General features: G+C 45.1%; 1 protein-coding gene across 7 annotated transcripts in view; it reads left to right on the top strand.

Annotated features, from left to right (window-relative positions):
• Positions 1-25,650, top strand: part of LOC135210966 (zinc finger FYVE domain-containing protein 1-like) — a 450,218-nt gene that overhangs the window by 396,061 nt on the left and 28,507 nt on the right. For all 7 annotated transcript variants that reach the window (XM_064243949.1, XM_064243953.1, XM_064243952.1 and 4 more), the window contains one exon: positions 7,109-7,204. In XM_064243949.1, the coding sequence (XP_064100019.1) occupies positions 7,109-7,204 (96 nt within the window). The remainder of the gene's footprint in view (positions 1-7,108; positions 7,205-25,650) is intronic.

The following is a 25,650-nucleotide window of genomic DNA, read 5'->3' as shown; positions in this document are numbered from 1 at the left end:
GTCATATTGTCTAATAGTTGACTCTCTCTTATCTGATTCTAGGAAGAGAATATTTTGTGGATCAATATTAGCATCTTTATTAGCCGCAAACTTCATGAAGTCCATAAAGTTAGGGTCTGAAGAATTCCTGAGGAAGCGAACACAGTCCTCATTTGTACTGATTGTGACAGCTTGGGATTGGGAATCCGTTTGAGGTCGGAGACCCAATTCCAGAAGAAGAGGATACCAGTTTGCTCTTGGGCCAGTCCGTGCAATCAGAGCTACTATTCCCTTGAAAGTCCTCAGCTTGCTTAAGACTTTCAAGAGAAGATTCACTGGAGGAAAAACATAAATTTTTCTCCACTGATCCCAATCTAACGACAGGGCGTCCGTGGCATAAGCCAGAGGGTCCAGGTTGGGGGTCCACATAGCAAGGGAGCTTGTGGTTCGCTTGTGAGGCGAAGAGATCTACTTGGAGACCTGGGACTCTCCGGCATATCCACTGGAATGACCCGTCGTCTAGGGACCATTCTGATTCCAGAGGAATGACCTGGACCGGGACAAAGCGTCTGCTATCACATTTCTTACCCCCCGCCAGTGTGAGTGGCGGACAGATGCCATTTGTGTTTGTTTGCTAGGGCAAAGATAGCTATCATGACATGGTTCACATGCTTGGTATTTGGACCCTCCCCTGTTGATGCAATGACTACCACTGCACTGTCCAAAAACTGAGCCTTAGATGAGACTTTTTCGGGGGAAGCAGTCTCTTCAAGGTAAGAAATACTGCCATTGCTTCCAGAACGTTTATGTGGAGCTGGCGAAATTGAACTGACCAAGTCCCCTGAACCTGTTTGAACTGAGAATATCCCCCCCACCCAGGACAGGAGGCATCCGTGTGAATGGTTAACACTGGAAGGGGATATTGAAGGGGTACCCGCTTGGCTAAGTTCTTTACTTTTGACCATGGACGGAGTTGATTGCGAAGGATCTGTGGAATTACTGACAACTTGTCTCGAGATTTGGTGTTTGCTCTCGATCGCCAAACTCGATTTATATCTTTTAGCCTTGCTTTCAGGAGGATATCTGTTACCGAAGCAAACTGAAGGGACCCTAGGATTCTTTCCTGGTTTCTCCTTGATGTTTGTTTGCATTTGAGAAATTGCCTGACAGATTTTGCTATTTCCTTCCGTTTTGGCCACTGGAATTGACAGATTGTGGAAAGACAAATCCCATTGGATTCCCACCAAGCCACTGAAAACGAGACTTCCGGGGTAAGTCTGGATTTCGTTTTGTTTATCTGGAACCCCAGATGTTCCAGAAAGTGAACTACCTTTTTGGTGGCTTTGAGACATTCCTCGACAGTTTGGTGCCCAGATCAACCAATCGTCGAGGTATGCTGCTACCATGATTCCCTGAGTTCTCAATTGTTGCACAACCACTTTCTGCTATTTTCGTGAATACCCTGGGGGCTACATTCAGACCGAAGGGCATCACTTTGAATGAGAATGTCTGATTTCCTAGCCTGAATCCTAGGATGGGCGGAAGTGTCTGGCTATAGGGATATGATAGTATGCGTCTGTAAGATCGATGGAGCATGTGACGGCTCCAGCGGAAAGTAAGGTCCTTACTTGCGAGAGGGTAAGCATCTTGAACTTGTCGCAACGAATGAAAGAGTTTTAGCTTTGACAAGTCTAAGATTACCCTTCTTTTTGTTGAGCCTTTCTTTGGCACGCTGAATAAGCGACCTTGAAATTTTAGATGCTTGACTCTCGCAATAGCTCCTTTCTGAAGAAGGAGTTCCTCCGCGTAATCTGTCAATTCCTTTGATGGTATTTGGCGGAATGATGATGGAGGAGGATCTTTGATCCAACTCCAACCCAATCCTTTGGACACTATGCTCTGTGCCCAATTGCTGAACCCCCACCTGTGGCGGAAGAGGAACAGCCTCCCTCCTACTGGGGAGCCTCATTGTTGATAGGCGGGTTGACCACCACGCCCTCCTCTGAACTGCCTGCTCCTTGTCGCCCTTCCTGCGCCACGCTGGCGAAAGTAGCCTCTCGCCCTACCTCTCGATTGCTTGTTAAAGGGAGGGTAGCCCTGACCTTCATAACGTAGGGTTGAAGGCCGGCGAGAGTGCGTAGGAGGGTTGAAGGTTGTGATTGAGGAGACAGCAGGAGGATGGGCTGGTTCTGTTTAGAACTAGCAGGTTGTCCCTGTTGGGTAACCGGACGCCTGAACAAATTGCTGCTGTTGCTGGTGTTTCTGGTAAGGCTGGAACCTTTTATTTTACCAGACTTCTTTGGTTTCTTACCAGCAGTGGGGAGGATTCTTGCTTCCTCTTGATGAAATACCCCACCTAGCTCTAAGGCTCTGGTTGAGCCTAGCAGCCTCGTGGTGTACTTCATTTACAGCGGACTCTGGGAAGAGATCCGCTCCACATGCTAGAAGCCAGGAGTCTATTAGGCTCGTGCCTAATAGTGCACTCCTGCAGAACGTGCTTTCGGCAATTCCTCCTAGCTTGGAAGAAATCGAAAGCATCCGTCTGAACCGTCTGAAGCTGGGATTTGGCCAAGATCTTAAACAGAGGTTCCGTACCATACGAGAGAGCAGCCATCTCCGTTATGATCAGTGAATTGAGGGACCTGCCAAACCTAGTTCGCGCGTCGAACTCCGCCTGAATCAAGGAATCAGGCAGCCTTGGAAGCTTCTCGCCAAAAAAAAGAACTGGTCCATGGCGCAGTCCGGTTTGAGCTTGCCAAGCTGTGAACGTGGCTGGCAAGTTCTCCCACAATTCTCCAAAAGCTGGGAAGAGCGGAGAAGTAGACTCCGCCTCCCTTAGCTGTGGCATGGGCTCATCCTTGAGGACTGCCTGAAGAGTCCTCTCCGTGCTATTTTTTGTAGCGACGGAGAGAAGCCTCCTCTTCCGTCGCAAAAAATAGTGAAAGGACTCTTATAGGCCTGGGAGCTTGGTGTTTGTGCACTCCCATCCTCAAGGCAGTGAACCCATTCCCGTTGGCATGATCCCTACTGTAGAGAACATCCTCCCTAGAGATCTTGTCTTCCCTAGTAAGAGCCTCCTACAGTCAGCCTAGCATAGCCGATGAAAGGCTGCGTCAAACCCGGAGGATAAAACTCGAAGTCCTCAATCCTTCGAGTTCCACACTCCGGGATAGAGATCATACCATCCTTAAATGGAGCGTACGCGGCTACTCTCCATGGGTTCTCCATAGAGAAAGCTGGCAGAGAGTCGTATGGCGGGAGCTGGAAAATACCAGCACTTGGCACTGGGGAGACTGGAAGGGGACCTGAGAGAGCCCAGCTACTCGGTCCTCATTCTCTCTAACTCTGTTAGAGAGATCTTGGATGGACTGGCCCGATTGAGACACAGTGCTCGACAGTTGTGCGAACATCTGCTCAAATTTCGTCCCCAGGGCGGAGACTTGAGAGCCGACCATCTCGCCCACTGTTTGCATCACCACTTGCTGAGGGAAAGCAGTGGGCGGATCAAAGGTGCTGGGTCCCGCTCCTCCCACCGGCGTTACCGGAGTGGATGCGGTGGAGGCCGGAGAAGGCATTGGCCCTTCGGGGCGGAGGCGCGAGCCTTCTCCTTAAAGAAGCCTTGCTTCTAGAACTCTTCGAGTAAGAAGAGCTCGGCTTGGCCTTCACCGCGTCAGCGTAAGAAGTCGAAGACTTCTTAGCCGAAGAAGACGAAGATGACTTCTTAGAAGTCGTCTTAATTAGGGTCTTCGGTTCTCTCTGTCCCTTCACCTTTGGGGGTACAGATATGAGCGGGAGAGCGGGTAGGGATCTCAGATCCCACAAAGCCTTGGAAAGAAGCGCTTGAAGTAAGAAGGGACAGGAGAAGATCCAGGAGCGCCCAAGGAAAGACTTGGGCGCCCGACACACCTACCTCAACCAACAAATCCTCTGCCCCTACCGCCATAGGCTCGATGTTGAGGTCCAGGGTAGCGACGTCCGGGACCGACTCCTGTGTGGCTACGACCCCGAAAGATTGCTGCATATCTTGCTGGATGGAGGCTATGAGAGGGGCTGCGGACAAGGGGTCAACATACCCTGTTGACTTGCCCGCGGGGAAGATCTGGACGGCCAGCTTCTTGTCAAGGATGTAAGGCTGGCCTTTGGCGGCGTTCTTCCCGAAGCCGCCCACCCACACGCTTTCAGGGTAGCAAGGGCGACCTCCTCACACCAGTAGCCTGAAAGAAAAGGTGAGATGAGCTTCTAATGGCGGAACGGGTTAACAAACTTATTGTCTAAGAGTTGTTAGTAAAATGATAAAGAAGTCTATATCGACTTACCCCCTCCGCCAGCTGACTGACTAGGTCGTAGCAGATGGCGCAGGCTTCTGGGTGCCAGACGATCATATCGTTGTATGGCGTGGCAACATGGAGCGTGAGACCTGCACTCATCGTGGCCGCAGGGGTCGTACAACGTCGCGTTGCATCCCAGGACTGACAGTTGGTAGCCTGTAAGTGGATAAAGATACATGAGTATCAGGAGAACACTTACAGCCTAACAGTTGCTCTCCGCTGGTGCCGGAGCGAGAAAGTTAGATTAAACCAGAGCCCCGCCATAATACGTGTGGTAACAAGATGGTTGGTTGTCCTAGGCTATTGCTCCGCTGGCGGCGGAGACAAGAGATAGAATCCAACCAGGTGTGGTGGTAAAAGGAAACCACGACGAATAATGGCGGGGATGGTAAACAAATGAATAATAAAAATAAACAAATCATCGTAAAATTAGGGTATATCCTTAAAAATAACAATAATATCAAACCTTTCTCCACCCGTCTACTAGAAGAGTGCAAGGGTAAGAAGCAAGCTCCCTTCCGGTAGCGGGGGGAGAGATGTAAGGATATAGTAGGCAAGCAACCGACCACTAGTAGTGACCACCCCGCCCGCTGGCGGAGCCAGTAATCTATAACCAAAGGTGCCCCGGCTGCGACGGAAGGCTCCGTTCGTTATAGAAAGGGAAGGTGGCTGAGCAACTGGGGAAGGGGGGGGAGGGGGGGTCTCGGCGTAACACGGCGGGAGAGAGAGAGGGGGGGGGTGGCCTACTCCTCCCCGTCCTCAACAACTACCCGTGCGCGGAGACTCGGTACCCTATGAGTGGTCGCCCTATACCCCCCGCTGGGAGGAACCCCTGGCAGGAACCCCTGGCCACCTCAGAGAGAGAGGGAGGAAGGCAACTGAGGTTGTCATGACAACCAAGGGGTCCCCAGCGCCTCCCTATACCTGGTAGGGAGGGAAGGGGAAGGGGAAGGTGCGATGGAACACGTGACCGCAAGTGGCCTAAGCCGCGATCAACACACCGTGGGAGGGCCCCACGTGAACCAGGCTGTACCAATACATGGGACATGCACCTAGGCTAGCCTAACACCTAAATAGAATAAAATTTTACATCGTAAAGATGGAAAAAGACACTTTTAGTAGAAGAAAAAGAAAGCCCAGGAGGAGGCAAAAACTGTTCCGAGGAACAGAAGCCTACTCGGAGCCAGCGATAGCCGATGAAGAGCAAGAGCCGGGATGCTGGGCTGGAACAAAGAATAGCCCTAAATACCAAACTAAGAGAAATGGTAAAGGGGCTAACCTAGCTAAAACTCGATGTAAAAAACGATGAACGTAATATAGTAAGCCCATAAGTATAAGAAGTCCCAGTATGGAGGACCGGGAATTCTAAACGAGGCAGCATGGCGCCGCCACGAGACAACCGGGAAACCGTATATGACCTATTAGAAGGAAAATACTGGTTCCCAAGGAAGACAAAAAAAATACAGTAAAACATTACTTATGAGGCACTTAACTTAGCCGTTGCGATGGCAGAACGTTCCATGATGAATGGTGATAAAATTCCTCGTAAATAGCACAAGCACAAAGAGAATGCGTCTGAACGCTGGCGCTAATAATTAAGGATGTCCGCTAGGGGCGCTGCTGTCCGTGGCGTCCTCTAGTAGTAGTAGTAGCGGCCGCATCGCCCGTTGGTATCAGCTCTCTCTTGTGGGGATTCTGATTGGAAGTTCTAATTGGTGAATGTCTCGTGGTAGTGTTCCCACTCGCCCCTATTACCATACCGACACTTCTTTTTAAGAGTGAGCGAGTCAGTTTTACTGACATTTTCTTAATTTTGTTTTTCTCTGGTAATTTTAGATTAATTTTACCTAGAAAGAATGATATTAAGGATCCTTTCATAGGCCGACACGAGCTGAGCCCAGAAATATACTTAAGTGTTATGTTTTATGTAGAGGGAGTCATTTAGTTTTCTGATGTAAGTTATTTTCATAAGACTATGATAAATGTAGAAGTTGCATTCCAAGGCCATAGTACTATTTTCCTGATAGTGTATATTTTTACATTGATTTTTTCATACAATGCAAAAGGCTTTCTCTAAGAAAATAAATGCTTTGGAAAATAACCCTTTGCCTTGTTTGGTCAAGGTCAGGTTTATGTGCAACTTATGGGCTACAACCAGCTGCTCAACCCCCCCCCCCCCCCCCATCAGCACAAATGGTTCTTGCACAAAAATACTTTGAAGTTACTAATTAGTCATTACTTGTTTCCACACAAAAGTACCTAAGTTACTAGTCATTACTTGATCTGTAATCAAGGTAACAGTACAGACCAGGAATTGTTTTTGCGTACAAAGTTTGGAGAAAACCATGAATGAGGAGTCCTACTTTCAGATAAAACAAAGTAATAATGGTTTCAAGTTTAGCATGTTAGATTCTACAGATACATAGTCTATCAAACATTCATCTTGTCCTGTTTAAATAATTTTTTTGTGTTATGAATAGATGCGCAGTTCAGAATTGGTAACCAGAGCTCACTTGTAACGTAAACTATTAGATACTAAGATATTTAAACTAGAAATCCCTAAATTGATGAAAACAAAATAATTCACATTTTGCTTAAAAAAACTTTATTTGCTCTACAGTTTCATCAATATTTTTTACATCCACATTTTTAGTCCAGTGACTTACTAAGTAAAAAGTACAGAATGGTAATTTTTACTGCCATCACTTTTTTTAGAGCTGATTCTTTGTTAACTTGTAATAATTTCTTGCATGGTATCAGTTTATTGTTATATATTATTACTGGGTGTATTACTTCCACAGGATGTAACTACAGTGGTGATGAACGAACTGTTAGAGTTCGACAGGTTAGTGAAGTGATATCAGGAACATTGGCATCTGTGGCTAAATACCCAATAGGTAAGTCACTTATGTATTGGAAGTATTAACACATGAAGTTATAGAACTAAGCATTTAATTTTTTTAATTGATCAAAACTTTATCATAAATGCATAAATAGGGAGAGTAATTATTCTGTAGCTCTGCTCAAGGGTCTTTGCTGTGTAGGAAGTGCGCTGTGAAATATCCTCATTTTTATTTGTATTGACTGATTCCTCACAATATGCCTCTTAGTGAATGAATTTTAGTTTTAGTGATTGCCTGTTTTAAGGTTTATCCTTTATATTTTTCCATAAGTTTGCAATTACTGCAAGAATTGAATGGTTATTTCCAAAGTCTACAAACTGTATTATTAGTAGGTTGTTTGTCCATTAACTTGGACTTTGGTTTCTCAGGAAATATTCTTAGATGGTTTATCATTAAGCCTTTTTGTGTAATTCATCAAGGCAATTCTTCTTAAAGGTGATATCTGTGGTGGACATACATTTGGTTTAACCAGAAAAGTGCCTTAATGGTTAGGAGAAAGAAGAAACAAAGGGTTCTATGAAGAATGTAGATTAGTTCTAAAGGAAGTTAATGATCAAAGATTTTGGGAATTAAAAACAACAGTCAGTCCTTCATAACTTACATTGAGTATATAGGTTCTTGACCCTTGGAAAACATTGTAGTGCGCAGCTACTTGTAATGCTAAATTCCCAGTCCTTCCATTACACATAAGCAATTTTGATGGCCTTTGAAAAATTTTTAAAGCATAATTTTGCTAAAATTTTGAAAATTAAGAAACAATTTTGTTGTTCAGGCTTTGAACATTCACAGAGTAGTAGTTCTGGAAAATTTTATGATTGATAACTCATAAGTGAAAAAGTTAATACAACCATTGTATCCTACCAAGCTTAAAATTATTGCAGTGCACTGATTCTAATATCATTATATTGAAAATACTGTAATATTTGAGGAAGAAACCTTTTGGAGTGACTGAAGGTTTACCTTTTTAAGCGAGCCTTTTTGGGTTGGTATGGGGAAGTTTTGGGATTTTTTTCCTAAATTCCCCCTTTTCCCAAAAGAGAGTAGTACTCTCATACAGCTCTGTTGGCGGGCGTGCTCGTTAAGTTTTTAACCACAACAGACTCCTCAACAGGTCCTTACAGAAAGGGTTATGGTGTAATAATGAAGTTAACATTGGGGAGTGACTAGTTGGAGCCTTCCAGTGTTTCCTGTTGCACTTTCATGTACCGCTGTAGCGGGATGGGACCTTTCAGCACTGCCGATTCAGTGATGCTTTTTCAGCACCAAGACATTTCAGCGCCGCCATTTCAGCGACATACAAGGCTAAAAAATTACTTTAAAAAATAGTGAAACAAGTGTAAAAGTTTAGGTATTAATCAGATTTAAAAATAATTTTCAAGAAGAAAGTCTGGTATTAAAACAATAAGAAAGATGAAACAAGCTTGTTTATTCTCTGAATAATAATATTTTATATAAAAAAAAATTACACATACTGATTCTAAGAGAATACATTTAAAAATTGTCCAAAATACAAATATAGAAAAACTTTGTTTAAAATATTGTGCGCAATACAATACCTTGCAAATATTCCACCTCATTTCTGCTGCCATAATCTGATACAATCTTTAAAATTCTTTCGTCTGCTTCTCAATATTTCAGTAATATTAGCTGTGGCGAATGTCCAGCTGCAAGTTTTTCTAAATATTCATCTTGTCCTTTTTGGACTCACTTAGTGCATCAATGAAGTTCCAGATACATAGTTGGATGTAACATTCCTAGTTCTGCATGCAACTGCTTTAGCATGTTATTAGTTCTATCTTGTCCTTGGATAGTTCACTGATTCAAGTTCCAGATGTGGGGGGAGACAAGGGTGATCTTCGTCCAATTCCTCTCTGGCCTGGACAACTTATGTAGTTATCCTCAAACCAGTTTAATTGAGGAACTAGTTCCTCATATAAATACGATGCTAGAGAATCCACATGACGGTCGGTGTCATTTACTGTTACAAACGTAAGAGATAACATCATTTTAACTTGAAAAGCAAAATCAGTATTGTTGGTATATGAAACCATGTGACCCATACTTTTGTTTTGCTTTAGTAAATTTTGTAATAAATGGAACAAACACCCTCTGATTTCCACATCAGGAAAACACTCTTTTATGGCTGTCACAACTGCATGTTCAAAATCACAGATGATGGCATTGGGCCATGTATTTGGTACCAGCTCCTTAAGTATTTCTAACATTCTCATGTATGTTGCAATTTGCTTATTCTGCAAGAGTGCATATAGTATGGGGTGCACACCCCTGTGTTTCTTGACTGAAATAATATAAACTTGATAAAATAATTACAGGGCAATTGTGAATGTTCTATCAACGTACCAAATAGTTGAAGTTGATAGATGTTCCAACTAGATATCCCCACCGAAAATAATAATTCTTTCGTTACTTATCCCTTGATCCACCAAGCAAAATTTTTCCTCAGTTTCAGGTGTAGTCTTATACATTTTGTACTCGTATGGCAACTCTAAATCTTCAATTGATATTGGGTTTACGGGAAGATGATTAACTGCATTTCTTTTGCGACAGATAGCTTTACGCTTTCCTTGCCTATTTGGTAGCTGGACAACTGCATCTCGAGACAGATTTTCCAGTGATTTGTTGATAATAGTACATGCTGACTTGTGCATATTCTCAGCTCACTGATGAGCATATGTTTTTGCTTTTTCAACTTCTACCGTAACTGCAGATGGAGGATGAGTATGCTCCTTAATTTTCTTGAGGACTGCCTCTTGTAATGTATGAATTCTTGCTCAACACTTCCCGTCTTCATGGCAACGCCAAAATTTAACACCTGCTTGTGTCTTACTATCTTTACAAAATCTATATATACAGTAGTGTCTCAGGTTACGAAATTAATCCATTCCGAAGCGGCCTTCGTAACCTGATTTTTTCGTATCTGGAACTATGTTTTACATGTAAATCGCCTAATTTGTTCCAAGATATACAAAAACACCACAGTAAATTTTATAATAAGGCGGCCCGCGGTTAACGGCGCAATCGCTCAGCAGCGAATCGGTTTTACGGCTGTCGTCAAAAATATTAATAAAAAAATAAGGCATTTTAAGGTATTTTTTACGGCACAATTTTCAGTTAACAGCGCCGCTAGTGCCGTTGTCTAACGAGTTCATACATTTGTAGAAATGCTGATTAGACCATAAAGGGATTTCGACGTAGGAAAAATCTATTTCTTGGGGAAGACCTGTGTCGCCCGATGAAAAATCCCTGCTACTCATTTTTCTAGCATAAACTCTAAATATACCAGAGAAAAAATAACATAGTTATGCTGAGGTTACTACCCCCAGCGCGATCACCCAAAGGGTGTCGGTATAGTATAGGGGCGCTGTGTTACCACAAACCACAGGACTTCTGCCATTTAGAAGATTCCCTTCAAAATCCCTCCCTTTGGTGGGAGCCGCTACAACGAAATCCCACTACTTGTCCTCTCTCGCCACTACTACTACTTACCCACGCGCCATTTTCATTCCTGATTAGTTCTATAAACTTGGATTAGTCAGGGTGGGAAAAGAATGTTAATAGGGTTAGGGTTCATCGGGCGACACAGGTCTTCCCCCAGAAATAGATTTTTCCTACGTCAAAATCCCTTTTCTGGTGTCGACCTGTGTCGGCCGATGAAAATATACCAGAGAATGTTATACAAGTTTCTAGTACAAAATTATATGTAAAACCAGGTTAATGATATTCAGAATAAAGAGTTATGAATAGTTTACTATTTAATCTTAATATTATAACTTAAATTACCATTCAACAAATGTAAGAAACAATTTCTTAATATATACTTAACAATAACAGTATTGACTTGTACAATGTTGAAATTGTACATATTATTTCTTAATATATCCTTAACCATAACAGTATTAATTTGTTCAATACTGAATTGTACACATTATTAACCCATTGGTCATAATTATATGTCATGTAGACCAATGAAAGTATTATACTATACTCAAAACAATACATAATAGCAATAATAACTATATACAAATGTGCATTCTATAACCTAATCCGGTAGCGGGGTTGACAACAACCATCTAGCCCGGTCCGGAAAAAGTATGGTGGGGAGTGTGAGCGAGTCATGCAGGTAGAAGGGTCATGGAAAGGGAGATAGTCAAAGGAATAGTTCCATTCAAAAGTTTTTAAGGAGAACCGTCAGTCTGCTCTTCGGGAACGACCACAGTACCAGCTGCCACTGCTGAAAATTTTAGGGCCTGTAGGTTAACAAGATAGTGGCATTTGAACACTGCTGGGGACTTCCAACCTGTGTACTTTTTTAGGTCTTCAAACTTCATGTTTTGAAAATAATTAGTTGAGGTGGCAACTACTCGGATATCATGGACATGTGGGAGTGAATCCGGATTGGCTTGTTTAATAAAGTAAAGTATCTGTTGCCTAATTCCTCTTAAAGTTATTGTGCCCCCTTTTTCTCTAATAAAAAGAGGGCCCGTTGTTATTTGAGATGTTCTGGTCATAAAGGTTTTAAGTGTATGAACAGGACATAAAGATTCATCTTCTGGAAGAGGAATAATTTCCCAAGGAGACCACCTATTTTGTGGATCCTCATTTTTTGCTAAAAATTGTCTATCTGGTGAAAGTAAAACTTTCCCAAGATTGGAGGAATTCCACATGTCCTGGATTTCTAGAAAGGGCTGACAATTCAGAAATTCTAGCTCCAGAGGCCAGAGCTACTAGAAATAATGTTTTTCTTAGTAGTGCTGAATAAGAACAGTTATCATTGTCCAAGTCTGATGCCAGTTTAAGAACATCGTTTAAGAACCATGATATTGATTGAGGACGGTTGACCGGTCTCAGACGTGCACATGCTTTTGGAATAGAGGAAAAGTATGTGTGTGTTAAATCAATATTGAAACCCACCTGAAAAATTTTTCTTAGGGCAGATTTAATTGTGGTAATAGTGCTGGCAGCTAAGCCTTTCTCATGTAATGATCTAAAGAAAGAAATTGTAAGATTTATATCTATTTTTTGTATATTCATATCATTCAAAAATATAGCCAGTTTCTTCACTGCGGAATCATACTGTCTAATTGTGGAATCTCGTTTATCTGATTCCACAAATAGAATATTTAATGGATCTATATTTGCTTCTTTTTGTGCTGCAAACTTCATGAAGTCCATAAAGATTAGGGCATTTTAGAATTCTTGAGGAAGCTGACACAGTTTGCGTTTGTACTATCTGTGTTAAGTTCGGGGATGGAATCTTCTGGGGTTTGAGTTTCATCTCCATGATAAGTGGATACCAATTGCTCTTCGGCCAGTTGGGTGCCACTAGTGCCATCTGGCCTCTGAATGATCGTAGCTTGTGTAGTACCTTCAAGAGGAGGTTCACTGGAGGAAACAGATAGATTCTCTCCCATTTGTTCCAATCTAGAGACATTGCATCTATCGCAAAGGCATTGTTGTCTATGTTGGGAGCTACATAGCAGGCTAGTTTGTGGTTGGACTCTGAGGCAAAGAGGTCTACCTGAAGTCCCGGAATCTGATTCGTAATCCATTTGAATGAATTGTTGTCCAGTGACCATTGTGATTCTAGTGGAGTCATTCTGGACAGAGAGTCTGCTATTACATTCCTTACTCCTGCCAGATGAATTGCTGACAGATGCCAGTGGTTCTTTTCCGCTAATAGGAATATTGCTATCATTACATGATTCAATTTGTTGGATTTGGATCCTCTTCTGTTTATGCAATGGACGACTGTAAAGCTGTCCGATACTATTTGAATGTGGATCTTCTTGGATGGTTGTAATTTTCTCAATGTCAAGAACACTGCCATTGCTTCCAATACATTGATGTGGAATCGACGGAATGTTTCTGACCATGTTCCTTGAACTTTCTTTAGGGGTGAATATCCCCCCCAACCGCTCAGGGATGCATCTGTGTGGATGATCAGAGATAGGGGAGGAAATTGTAGCGGAACTGATTTGGATAGGTTCCGTTGTTTCGTCCATGGAATAAGTCTCTTTTTCAGAATATCTGGGATTCTTGAAACTTTGTCTCTGAACTTGAGATTTGCTCTTGATCTCCAAACCTGATTGATGTCCTTTAATCTGGTTTTCAATAGAACATCTGTCACTGATGCGAATTGAAGGGAGCCTAGGATTCTCTCCTGTTCCCTTCGAGATGACCGCCTGTTTTTGACAAAGCGTTTTGTAGCTTTTACTATCTCCTTGACCTTCTTGGTCGGTAGGGATAGCTTGTGATTGTTTAAATCCCACTGAATCCCTAACCATTGGAACTGTGATGCTGGAGTCAGTCTGGATTTTGCCACATTTACTTGGAACCCTAGATATTTTAGGAATTCCAGTACTTTGGATGTTGACCTTTGAGACACTGATTTGTTGTTCGCCCAAATTAACCAATCATCCAGGTAGGCTACTAATAGTATTCCTTTCTTCCTCAATTCCTGAACTACTGTCTCCCCCAATTTCGTGAACACCCTGGGTGCTATATTGAGTCCGAAGGGCATTTATTTTAATGAGTAGGCTTTCTTGCCTAGCTTGAATCCTAGGTATGGAGAGAAGTTTCTGGCTATTGGGACGTGATAGTACGCGTCTGTAAGATCTATAGAGGTGGTGACGGCCCCACGGGGAAGTAAGGTCCGTACCTGTGAGATTGTCAGCATATGGAACTTGTCGCAGTGAATGTAGGAATTCAGCCGAGACAAATCCAGGATTACTCGTCTTTCGTTCGAGTCCTTCTTTGGGACACTGAACAGACGTGCTTGGAACGTTATGCTCTTCACCATCTTTATGGCACGTTTCTGAAGAAGATCCTTCGTATACTCTAAGAGGTCCTCTGTTGGTTTTTGAAAGAAGCTGACTGGAGGGGGAGGGCCCTTCTCCCACTTCCAGCCTAGACCTTTTGATATTATACTGTGGGCCCATGGACTGAAGGTCCATCGGTCCTTGAAGAAGTACAGTCTCCTCCCCTACCTGGGAGATCTCACTGGTTGGATGTTGGTTTAGTTCCTCTTCCTCCTCGGAATCCTCTACCCCTGGCTCCACCTCTGAATCGGGAGCCTCCTCTGGCTCGGCTACTCCCAGCATGTCTGCTATATGGGCGAAAAGAACCTCTCGCCTCATAGGCAGGATTAAATGCTGGGGAAGCCACAACCTGAGATGAAGTCGAAGGTTGAGGTTCTGAGTTTGGTTGAACTAACACATACTGTGGTGTTGTTACCTTTGAGGTGGACGGCACTGCCTGCATATATCCATGAGGATGGGCCATCTGGTAAGGGTTATACCTTCTTGCCTTCTTTTTAGGCCCTTGTTGATGAGAAGACGCATCAAACTGGCGCTTGGAAGGAAGACCCCACCTCACTCTCAGACTTTGGTTAACCCTGGCTGCCTCGTGCAAGATGGAGTTTATCTGCTCTTTGGGGAAGAGGGTTTCTCCCCAAAAATGTTTCCTACAGCCCCTTCTTGCCATAGCAAAGTCATGCACGTCCGATTGCAAAGTCTGTAAAAGACTTTTTGTCAAAACTCGGAAGACTGCTTCGTCTTCATAAGTGGTAGCTAGCAACTCCGCCGAGGTGACGGAGTTGATAGTCCTGGCTAACCTAGTCCTTGCCTCAAATTCCCCCTTGATCAAATGGTCGGGAAGTTTGGGCAACCGTTCGGAGAACAAGTCCGAAGCGCAATCCGGCTCCAATTTACCAGCAGTAAATGTTGCCGGAGCGTTTATCCAAATGTCCGAACCTGTGGGCAACAGCAAGGATGTAGGCTCTGTTTCCCTCAGGGTCGGTGTTGGCTTGTCCTCGTTAATGGCCTGCAATGTTAACTCTGTCACCTTAGTTGTACAAGGTGACGGAAGGCCTTCGGGGGTGACGAACATTGTGTACTTCCCCTTATGCGGTGTCAATTTGGTGTTGACACAATTTAGTTCTGTTAGAGAACGGACCCAGGCAGCTTGGGCCTGTTCTCTGGGAAAGATCACAGTTTCCTTCGGTACTTTATCAACTCTGACTAGCGCATGTTGTGCTAGTCTGACAAAGCCCGGGAACGGGAACTGCATACCGGCTGGGAATAGCTCGTAATCCTCAATCACTCTTGTTCCGCACCCCTCAATTGTTAGTCTCCCTTCTACGAAGGGAGCATTTAGGGCCAACCTCCATGGGTTTTCCTTATCAAAGGATGGAAGCTTTGAAGCATCCGGAACCATCATTGATAGGGCTGGTGTTCCGGATCTAAAGAGACCAGAGAGCATCTCCTCAATGGGCCTAATTCTCTCCGTCAGTGACGAGAGAGCCTGATTGGAGATGTCTGTTGTTGGCCTGAGGCGTGCATCTAGCCTCTGATCAATAACTCCAGTAACCCTGGCTAACAGTTGGTTAGTGAAGTCAACCGGGTCAAAAAGCTGTTCCGCCGCCCTTGAGAATGACCCTGCTCCTTCGGTAGGGGAAGGATTTATGGCAGCAGGCTGAATGAAAGATGATGTCGACGGCTGTGACACCGAAGACATCTCAATCGCCGCTGGCGGAACAGACTTGGGCTTCTTTAAAGTCTTCTTGACTTTAGGAATGACTGGCGGCATTCCTTGTTCATTAGAGGGTTTCGTAAAACCCTTAAAGGATGTATCAGAAGAAAGGGAAGGAGAAGGACTGGGACTGGGATGGGAACACGCCCCACTTACCTCCCCACCTACCTGTTCCATCGGCTCGACGTTGATGTCGATTGCCGCTACATCGTCCATAAGGTCCTGCTGCTCCTCTAAGGCAGCCATCGTCTCCAGACGAATGGCTTCGATGAGGGGTTCGGCTCTCTCCCTGGGCACCGCAGTTGTCATTGTGGCGCCCAAAAAGATCAAAGGACATACGCCAGCATCCAATATATAGGGCAGACCTTTTGGTGCGTTCTTGCCAAAACCCCCCACCCATTTACGAAGGGATGATCGCCTTGTCCGCCTGTAAGTTAATCCTCGTTTTAGTGGCGGATTCGAGGTTTACAGATTTACATAACTATATTACCTATTATATGTAAGACAATCTTGTAAAATCCTTACCTGTTTGTCAGTCAGAATTGAGACCAGCTCATAACAGACGGTACAGGCGTCTGGATGCCAGACCACGTAGTTGTCCAAAGGTACCGCGCAGTTGGCATGCGAGCGGCAAACTACGTGGCCGTAGGGATTTCCCAACGATGCATGAGACCCCTTCCCCTGGCAACGGACCACCTGTAATGTGAAAAAACTCAATGAGTTTCTTCCCTTTGATGGTTTGTTGCTAAATTATCGACGAAATACTTCGGAGCCGAAATATCCCGTCTTAGGCATGCAGGCAGTCTTTTTCTAGAAAAACCATGCATTTTCTTCTATTTGCGGAATATTACGTTGCCGAAATATTCCTGTATAATTGTAATTAGTTATTTACAACTTGTAATTTAAGTTATAAACTCGTAAGTTTATTACTGATTATATTTGTCGCCGAAATATTTCGCCGCTGAAATATTTCATGGTCGACTGATTAATTCCAAATAAGGGATTTTGACGTAGGAAAAATCTATTTCTGGGTGATTGGCTCGTGTCGCCCTATGAAACCCACCGTGTTTCCTTTTACCCACCCTACAGGACAAGATGTTCATAGATTAAGGATGACCGCTAGGGGCGCTGCTGTCCGTGGCGTCGGTAGTAGTAGTAGTAGCGGCCGCATCACCCTTTAGTATCAGCTCTCTCTGGTGGGGATTTTATGTTGGAAGGTCTAAATGGTAAATGACTCGTGGTAGTGATCCCACTCGCCTCTATTCCCATACCGATACTTCTTTTATAGAGTGAGCGAGTCAGTTTTACTGACATTTTCTTGATTTTATTTTTTCTCTGGTAATTTTAGATTAATTCTACCTAGAAATAATGATCTTAAGGATATTTCATAGGGCGACACGAGCCAATCACCCAGAAATAGATTTTTCCTACGTCAAAATCCCTTTTCTGGGCTCAGCTCGTGTCGGCCTATGAAATAGTACCAGAGAAACAGACAAGATGGAATAAGGACAAATGAAACCCAATAGTAGGTAATATAAATATAAGTGAATCAGGGACATTACAGTATACAAACAAAAGTACTTAAAGCTAACTTATACTAAACAATGGCATGGTAAAGAAAGCAATCAATATAAAGTACTTAAAATTAACTTATATTAGACATGGTGATACATAATAGTGTAATGGCAAGAACAATATAGAATGATTCACTTAATTAAGATATTTACAAAATATACAAACTCATTGTGTTCTACCCTAGCATAAAAATAAGGGTAGAAACACTGAAGTACATTATATGTACATAACGTGGATGTCCCTAGCAAAAAAAATAAGGGACAATCCACCAATATGATTCTAGCGGCTAAGGCTAGAGTATCCCGAGTAGCATGGCAATAGGGTGAGGCATGTTGGACGAGGTAGGTAGAAAGGAGACCTGGATCTATACTACAACTACTGTGCAGTATCAGGAGAAACAATGTTTCCCGCTGCTACTGCAGAAAATTTTAAAGATTCCAAGGACTTCAGGTAATGATGTTTAAAGACTGTCGGTGATTTCCATCCAGTATACTTTTTAAGATCCTCAAAATTCATATGTTGGAAGTAATTAATTGAGGTGGCTACTCCTCTGATGTCATGTGCTTTTGGAAATGAATCAGGGTTGGCTTGTTTAATGAAGTAAAGGATCTGTTGTCTGATTCCTTCACTGATAAAGTGCCACCTTTTTCTCTCATAAAGAGAGAACCTGAGGATCTAGAGGATGTACGAGATAGAAAGGCTCTTAAAGTTGATACTGGGCAGAGAGAAGGATCTTGCGGAAGTGGGATGACTTTCCAAGGAGCCCACCTTGCAAGGGGATCCTCATTTTTAGCTAAAAAGCTACGATCCGGAGAAAGTAGAACTTCTCCTGAGGGGAGAAATTCCACATGACCCGCATCTCTGGATAGAGCCGACAGTTCTGAAATTCTGGCTTCTGAAGCCAGGCTTAACAAAAAATAACGTCTTTCTAAGAAGGCATCATGAATGTGCAAGACGATTTGTCAGTATCTGAGGCTAGTTTGAGGACATCATTTAAGAACCATGAAACTGCAGTAGGCCTTTGAGAAGGTCTGAGTCTAGCACAGGCTTTGGGAATAGACGTAAAGTAAGATTCTGTTAGGTCTATTTGGAAACCCAACGGAAAATTTTCTTCAAAGCCGATTTATTAGTAGTAATAGTGCTAGCTGCTAAGCCTTTTTCAAACAAGGACCTGAAAAAGGATATAGCTAAGTTAACTGTCATGGTTGTAGTGTTTGATTCATTCAGGAAGGATGCTAATTTTTTAACAGCTGAGTCATATTGTCTAATAGTTGACTCTCTTTGTCTGATTCTAGAAAGAGGATGTGTGGGTCAATGTTAGCATCTTTTTTAGCCGCAAACTTCATGAAGTCCATAAAGTTAGGGTCTGGAGAATTCCTGAGGAAGCGAACACAGTCCTCATTTGTACTGATTGCGACAACTTGGGATTGGGAATCCGTTGAGGTCGGAGACCCAATCCAGAAGCAGAGGATACCAGTTGCTTTTGGCCAGTCTGGAGCAATCAGAGCTACTAGTCCCTTGAAAGTCCTCAGCTTGCTCAAGACTTTCAAAAGAAGATTCACTGGAGGAAATACTTAGATTTTCCTCCATTGATTCCAGTCTAACGACAGGGCGTCCGTGGCATAGGCCAGAGGGTCCAGGTTGGGGGCCACATAGCAAGGGAGCTTGTGGTTCGCTTGTGAGGCGAAGAGATCTACTTGGAGGCCTGGGACTCTCCGGCATATCCACTGGAATGACCTGTCGTCTAGGGACCATTCTGACTCCAGAGGGACTGACCGGGACAGAGCGTCTGCTATCACATTTCTTACCCCTGCCAGGTGAGTGGCGGACAGATGCCATCTGTGCTTGTCTGCTAGCGCAAAGATGGCTATCATGACATGATTCACGTGTTTGGATTTGGACCCTCCTCTGTTGATGCAATGTACTACCACTGCACTGTCCAAAACTAGTCTTAGATGAGACTTCTTCGGGGGAAGGAGTCTCTTCAGGGTAAGAAATACTGCCATTGCTTCCAGGACGTTTATGTGGAGCTGGCGGAACTGAACTGACCAAGTCCCCTGAACTTGCTTGAATTGAGAATATCCCCCCCAACCGGACAGGGAGGCATCCGTGTGAATGGTTAACACTGGAAGGGGATATTGAAGGGGTACCAATTTGGCAAGATTCTTCACTTTTGTCCATGGCCGGAGCTGGTTGCGAAGGATCTGTGGAATTACTGACAACTTGTCCGAGATTTGACGTTTGCTCTCGATCGCCAAACTCGATTTATATCTTTCAGCCTTGCTTTCAGGAGGATGTCTGTCACTGAGGCAAACTGAAGAGAACCTAGGATTCTTTCCTGGTTTCTCCTTGATGTTTGTTTGCATTTGAGAAATTGCCTCACAGACTTGGCTATTTCTTCTCTTTTGACCACTGGAATTGACAGATTGTGGGAAGACAAATCCCATTGGATTCCTAGCCACTGAAAATGAGACTCCGGAGTGAGTCTGGATTTCGATTTGTTTATCTGGAACCCCAGATGTTCCAGAAATTGTACTACCTTCTTCGTGGCTTTGAGACATTCCTCGACCGTTGGTGCCCAGATCAACCAATAGTCGAGGTATGCTGCTACCATTATCCCCTGAGTTCTCAACTGTTGAACTACCACTTCTGCTATTTTCGTGAATACCCTGGGGGCTACATTCAGACCGAAGGGCATCACTTTGAATGAGAACTTCTGATTTCCTAGTTTGAAGCCTAGGAATGGACGAAGTGTCTGGCATAGGGATATGATAGTGTGCGTCTGTAAGATCGATAGAGGTTGTGACGGCCCCACGGGGAAGTAAGGTCTGTACCTGCGAGATGGTGAGCATTTTGAACTTGTCGCAACGAATGAAAGAGTTTAGCTTTGACAAGTCTAAGATTACCCTTCTTTTTGTTGAGCCTTTCTTTGGCACGCTGAATAAGCGACCTTGAAATTTTAGATGCTTGACTCTCGCAATAGCTCCTTTCTGAAGGAGTTCCTCTGCATAATCTGTCAACTCCTTTGATGGTACTTGATAGAATGATTTGATTGGAGGAGGATCTTTGATCCAACTCGAACCCAATCCTTTGGACACGATGCTCTGTGCCCATTTGCTGAACCCCCACCTGTGACGGAAGAGGAACAGCCTCCCTCCTACCTGGGGAGCCTCACTGTTGTTGAGCCGGTTGACCTCCGCGCCCTCCTCTGAAGTGCTTGCCTCTTGCAGCTCTTCCTGTGCCACGCTGGCGAAAGTGGCCTCTCGCCCTGCTACCCCTAGAGAACCTGTTGAAGGTTGGGTAGGCCTGGCTTTCATACATTGAATTGAAGGCCGGCGAGACTGCATAAGAGGTGGAAGGTTGACTTTGAGGAGACAACAGGAGAATGGGCTGTGTCTGCTTCGAGGTTGACGGCTGTCCCTGTTGTGTAACTGGGACGGCCTGAACGAAATGCTGTTGCTGCTGTTGTTTCTGGTAAGGTTGGAACCTTCTACCTGTCTTCTTTAGTTTTTTACCAGCAGCAGGGGCGGTCTCTTGTTTCCTCTTGGAAGAGATGCCCCATCTGGCTCTAAGGCTCTGGTTAAGCCTAGCAGCCTCGTGGTGCACCTCATTCACAGAGGCCTCTGGGAAGAGGTCCGCACCCCACATGCTGGAAGCTAAGAGTCTATTAGGCTCATGCCTGATAGTTGCCTCCTGCAAGACATGCTTTCGGCAGTTCCTTCTGGCTAAGAAGAAGTCAAAAGCATCGGCTTGAACCGTCTGGAGCTGGGATTTAGCCAGTATCTTGAGCAACGGTTCTGTAGCGTAGGACAGGGCAGCTATCTCCGTAATGATAAGGGAGTTAAGAGACCTCCCAAATCTTGTACGGGCAACGAACTCTGCCTGAATAAGGGTATCAGGCAGTCTCGGAAGCTTCTCGCCAAACTGATCCATCGCGCAGTCTGGCTTCAGCTTACCTACTGAGAAAGTGGAAGTGGCAGGTAGGTTCTCCCACAATTCTCCGAAGGACGGGAAGAGCGGAGATGTAGATTCCGCCTCCCTCAACTGTGGCATGGGCTCGTCTTTGAGGACTGCCTGAAGAGTCGCTTCTACCTACCCCTTAGTTAGCGAACGGGAAAGAGAAGCCTACTCCTCCGTGGCGAAGATAGTAAAGGGACTCTTGAATGCCTGGAGTTTGGTGTTGGTACAGTCCCAATCCTCCAGGCAGTGAACCCATTCCCGCTGTGCATGATCCCTACTATATAGCACAGTCTCTCGGGAGATCTTATCCTCTCTATTGAGAGCAGTTACGGTCAGCCTAGCATACCCTATGAAAGGCTGAGTCAGTCCGGGAGGGTAGAACTCGAAGTCCTCAATCCTTCGAGTTCCACACTCCGGGATAGAAATCATGCCGTCCTTGAAGGGGGCATAAGCGGCCACTCTCCATGGGTTATCCATAGAGAAGGCTGGTAGGGATTCATAAGGAGGTAACTGTAAGAGACCAGTATCTGCTACAGGGGAGCTTGGCTGAGGGGCCTGGTTGAGGCCAGCAAAGTGGTCGTCATGCTCTCTAACTCGGTTAGAGAGGTCTTGGATAGACTGACCAGACTGGTTGATCGTGTTTGACAGCTGTGCAAACATTTGCTCAAACTTGGAGCCAAGAGAGCCAACCATCTCTCCCACTTGCTGCATCACTACTGCTGAGAAAGTGGTGGGATCAAAAGAGCTCGGTCCCGCCACCCCAACAGGAGTTACCGGAGTAGATCCGGTAGATGCCGCAGAAGGCGTTGGCTCGGCCGGAGCGCGAGCCTTCTCCTTAGAAGCCTTGCTTCTAGAGCTCTTTGAATAGGAAGAGCTAGGCTTCGTTTTCACCGCGTCTGCGTAGGAAGTCGTAGACTTCCTAGCTGAAGAAGACGACGACTTCTTAGAAGTCGTCTTATGTAGGGTCTTCTGTTCTCTCTGTCCCTTCACCTTCTTCGGGGTTACGAGAGAGCTTCGGGAGCAAACGAGCCAGGGATCTCAGATCCCGTAGAGAGCCTTAGGCGAAGGAAGAGGAAGAAGGAACAGGGGAAGAAGATCCAGGAGCACCCAAGGAAAGACCTTGGGCGCCCGACACACCTACCTCAACCAACAAATCCTCTGCCCCTACCACCATAGGCTCGATATTCAGGTCCAGGTTGGCCACATCTGGGACTGGCTCCTGCGTAGAGACGGACCCGAACGCCTGCTGCACCTCCTGCTGAATAGAAGCTATGAGTGGGGCTGCCGAGATGGGGTCCACATACCCCGTCGCCTTGCCTCCGGGGAAGATCTGGACGGCCAGCTTCTTGTCGAGTATATAAGGCTGGCCCTTGGCGGCGTTCTTCCCGAAGCCACCCACCCAAGCCTTCAGGGTTGCCAGGGCGACTTCCTTCACGGCGGCAGCCTGGAAGAGAAGGCGATATGAAGCTTCTAGCGGCGGAGATACGGTTTAAAGAAGCTTAAAACTAAGGGTTAGTGGGTGATAAGACGAAGAAATGTCTAGGAGTAAACTTACCCCACCCAAAAGCTGACTCACGAGGTCATAGCAGATGGCGCAAGCCTCCGGGTGCCAAACGATCAGCCCGTTGTGGTTGGTGGCACACGGGGCGTGGGTCCTACACTCTTCATGGGCGCAGGGGTCGTACAACGTCGCGTTGCAACCTGGGACCTGGCAGTTGGTAGCCTGTAAGTGGAGAGATACATGAGTATCAGGTGCACACTTACAGCCTAACAAATACTCCGCTGCATGCCGGAGCATGTAAGTTAGATTAAACTAGAGTCCCGCCGTAATACGTGTGGTTAACTAGGCGGTTGGAGGAGGTCTGAGGCTTACGCCGGAGACAGGAAAAAGATTCCAACCAGGAGTGGTGAGGAGCCATGAAACCACGACGGAGAACGACGGAGATAGTACATAAAAATAAATTAAAACTAAAAGTCACCGTAACAGTAAGGGTATATCCGTATATAATGAGGTATAAAACTTTCCGTCTACTAGAGGAGTGCCCGGGTAAGGAGCGAGCTCTCCTCCGGTAGCGAAAAACAGGATATAGTAGGCAAGCAACAGACCACTAGTAATTTCCCACCCCGCCCGCTGGCGGAGCCAGGCGGACCTATAACCGAAGGGGCCCCCGGCTTCAGCGGAGGCTCCGTCCGTTAAGGTAGGGGAAGGGTGGGACTGAGGAAATAGGGGGGGGGGGTGGGGGGGGGGGGTCGGGTGGGGGGTTCCCCGGCGTTTAAACACGGCAGAGAGGGGGAGGGGGGGGGTTTCCCCCCCCCCCCCCCCCCCCCCCCAGACCACCCCCCCCCCCCCCCCCCCCGTCCCCCCCCCCCCCCCCCCCCCGGTCGTACTACTACCCACTCGGAAAACTAACCCGGTACCCGAGACAAGTGGCCACCCTATACCCCAGCTGGTATGGAGCTCCTGGCCTCCTCGGAGGGAGAGGGAGGTAGACTACGGTGGTTGTCGTGACAACCAAGGAGATCCACCAGACCCCTCCCTATCACCTGGTAGGGAGGGAAGGGGAAGGGTAAGGTGCTAAGGGACACGTGATCGCAGGTGGCCTAAGCCGCGATAGCAACACAACCACAGAGGGGCCACATGAACCAGCCTGTACCAACACATGGCACAAAGCACCTAGGCTAGCCTAACACCCTAAATAACACTGATAATACATCGTAAAGGAAGAAAAGACACTTTTAGTAAAAGAAAAAGAAGCCCAGGAGGAGGCGAACTGATCCGAATAACAGTCGACTACTCGGAGCCAGCGGTAGCCGATGAAGAGCAAGAGCTGGGATGCTGGGCCAGAAAACACAGTATAGCCCTAAATACCAAACTAAGAGAAAATGGTAAAAGGGCTGTGTCCTAGCTATAAAAACGATGTAATAATACGATGAACGTAAATATAAAAAGCCCATAAGCATAAGATGTCCCAGTATGGGAGACCGGGAAATCTTAAAACACGAGGCGGCACACGGCCGCCACGAGTCAACCGGGAGACCGTATATGACCTATGAAAAGGAAAATACTGGTCCCTGGAAGACTGAAATACCAGGAAATACTACTTATGAGGCACTTAACTTAGCCGAAGCAATTGCAGCACGTTCCATCGTAATGGTTGAAAATAATCCGTGAAAAACAACACAAGGGAAAAATGCACCTAGCGCTGTAAAGCTAAAGATTAAGGATGACCGCTAGGGGCGCTGCTGTCCGTGGCGTCGGTAGTAGTAGTAGTAGCGGCCGCATCACCCTTTAGTATCAGCTCTCTCTGGTGGGGATTTTATGTTGGAAGGTCTAAATGGTAAATGACTCGTGGTAGTGATCCTACTTGCCTCTATTCCCATACCGACACTTCTTTTATAGAGTGAGCGAGTCAGTTTTACTGACATTTTCTTGATTTTATTTTTTCTCTGGTAATTTTAGATTAATTTTACCTAGAAATAATGATCTTAAGGATATTTCATAGGCCGACACGAGCTGAGCCCAGAAAACTAGGTCGTAAAACTCATAAGTTTTTAGTTTGTCGGCGGAACGTGCTGACGTATATGCCTTAATTTTTCCAGAAAATGAATCTTATCTAAGTTTGTTGAGGAAATACTTCGTTGCCGAAGTATTCCAGTGAGGAAATACTTTGTTGCCGTAGTATTCCGGTATCGACTTATTAGTGGCTTAGACTAAATGTATTCTTATCTAGGTTGTCGGAGAAATACTTCGTTGCCGAAGTATTCCGGATTCGACTTATTAATAAATGGCTTAGACTAATAAGGCTTACATTTGTACACTTATCTAGGTTGTCGGCGAAATACTTCGTGAAGTATTCTGGTACCGAATACATAATAAATCTAATAAACTTCTAGGAATAATAGTATAAACTGAGTATTCTGTTGAGAGGCAGGTTTATATTAAAACACCGAACTTCGTCGGTGTCGGAAAAAAGACATAGCTACCTCTATAATTGCCGAAGCTAGGAATAATTCAGTCTGAATTCCGGCAATGCCGAACTTCGATAACTATTATCCTTTTACCTTGCCTCTGATCGCTCTGATTAAAAGTATTCTCTGTTCGCCGAAGCTCCAGAGATAATATAGTAGAGATATTATCGTAATAATATCTATTATTTTAATCTTTGCGACCAGAGGTTTGTAAGCAATAGTTTATGTTGCTTGGCTCTACCTCTGATCTAAAGTGGGTCCACTCCTAGGCTACGTAGACTAGATTTATTGCTGACTGGCCGTGGCCCGTCGCGATCGGAGGTGGTCCAACCCGGTCAGGAGGTTATCCAGGTAGGCTATGCACATAAAACCATTACTAAGGTTAT

Source organism: Macrobrachium nipponense, chromosome 4 (genome assembly GCF_015104395.2).
Source record: "Macrobrachium nipponense isolate FS-2020 chromosome 4, ASM1510439v2, whole genome shotgun sequence".
Classification (NCBI taxonomy): Eukaryota; Metazoa; Arthropoda; class Malacostraca; order Decapoda; family Palaemonidae; genus Macrobrachium; species Macrobrachium nipponense.
This window is presented reverse-complemented; position numbering and strand designations above follow the sequence as displayed.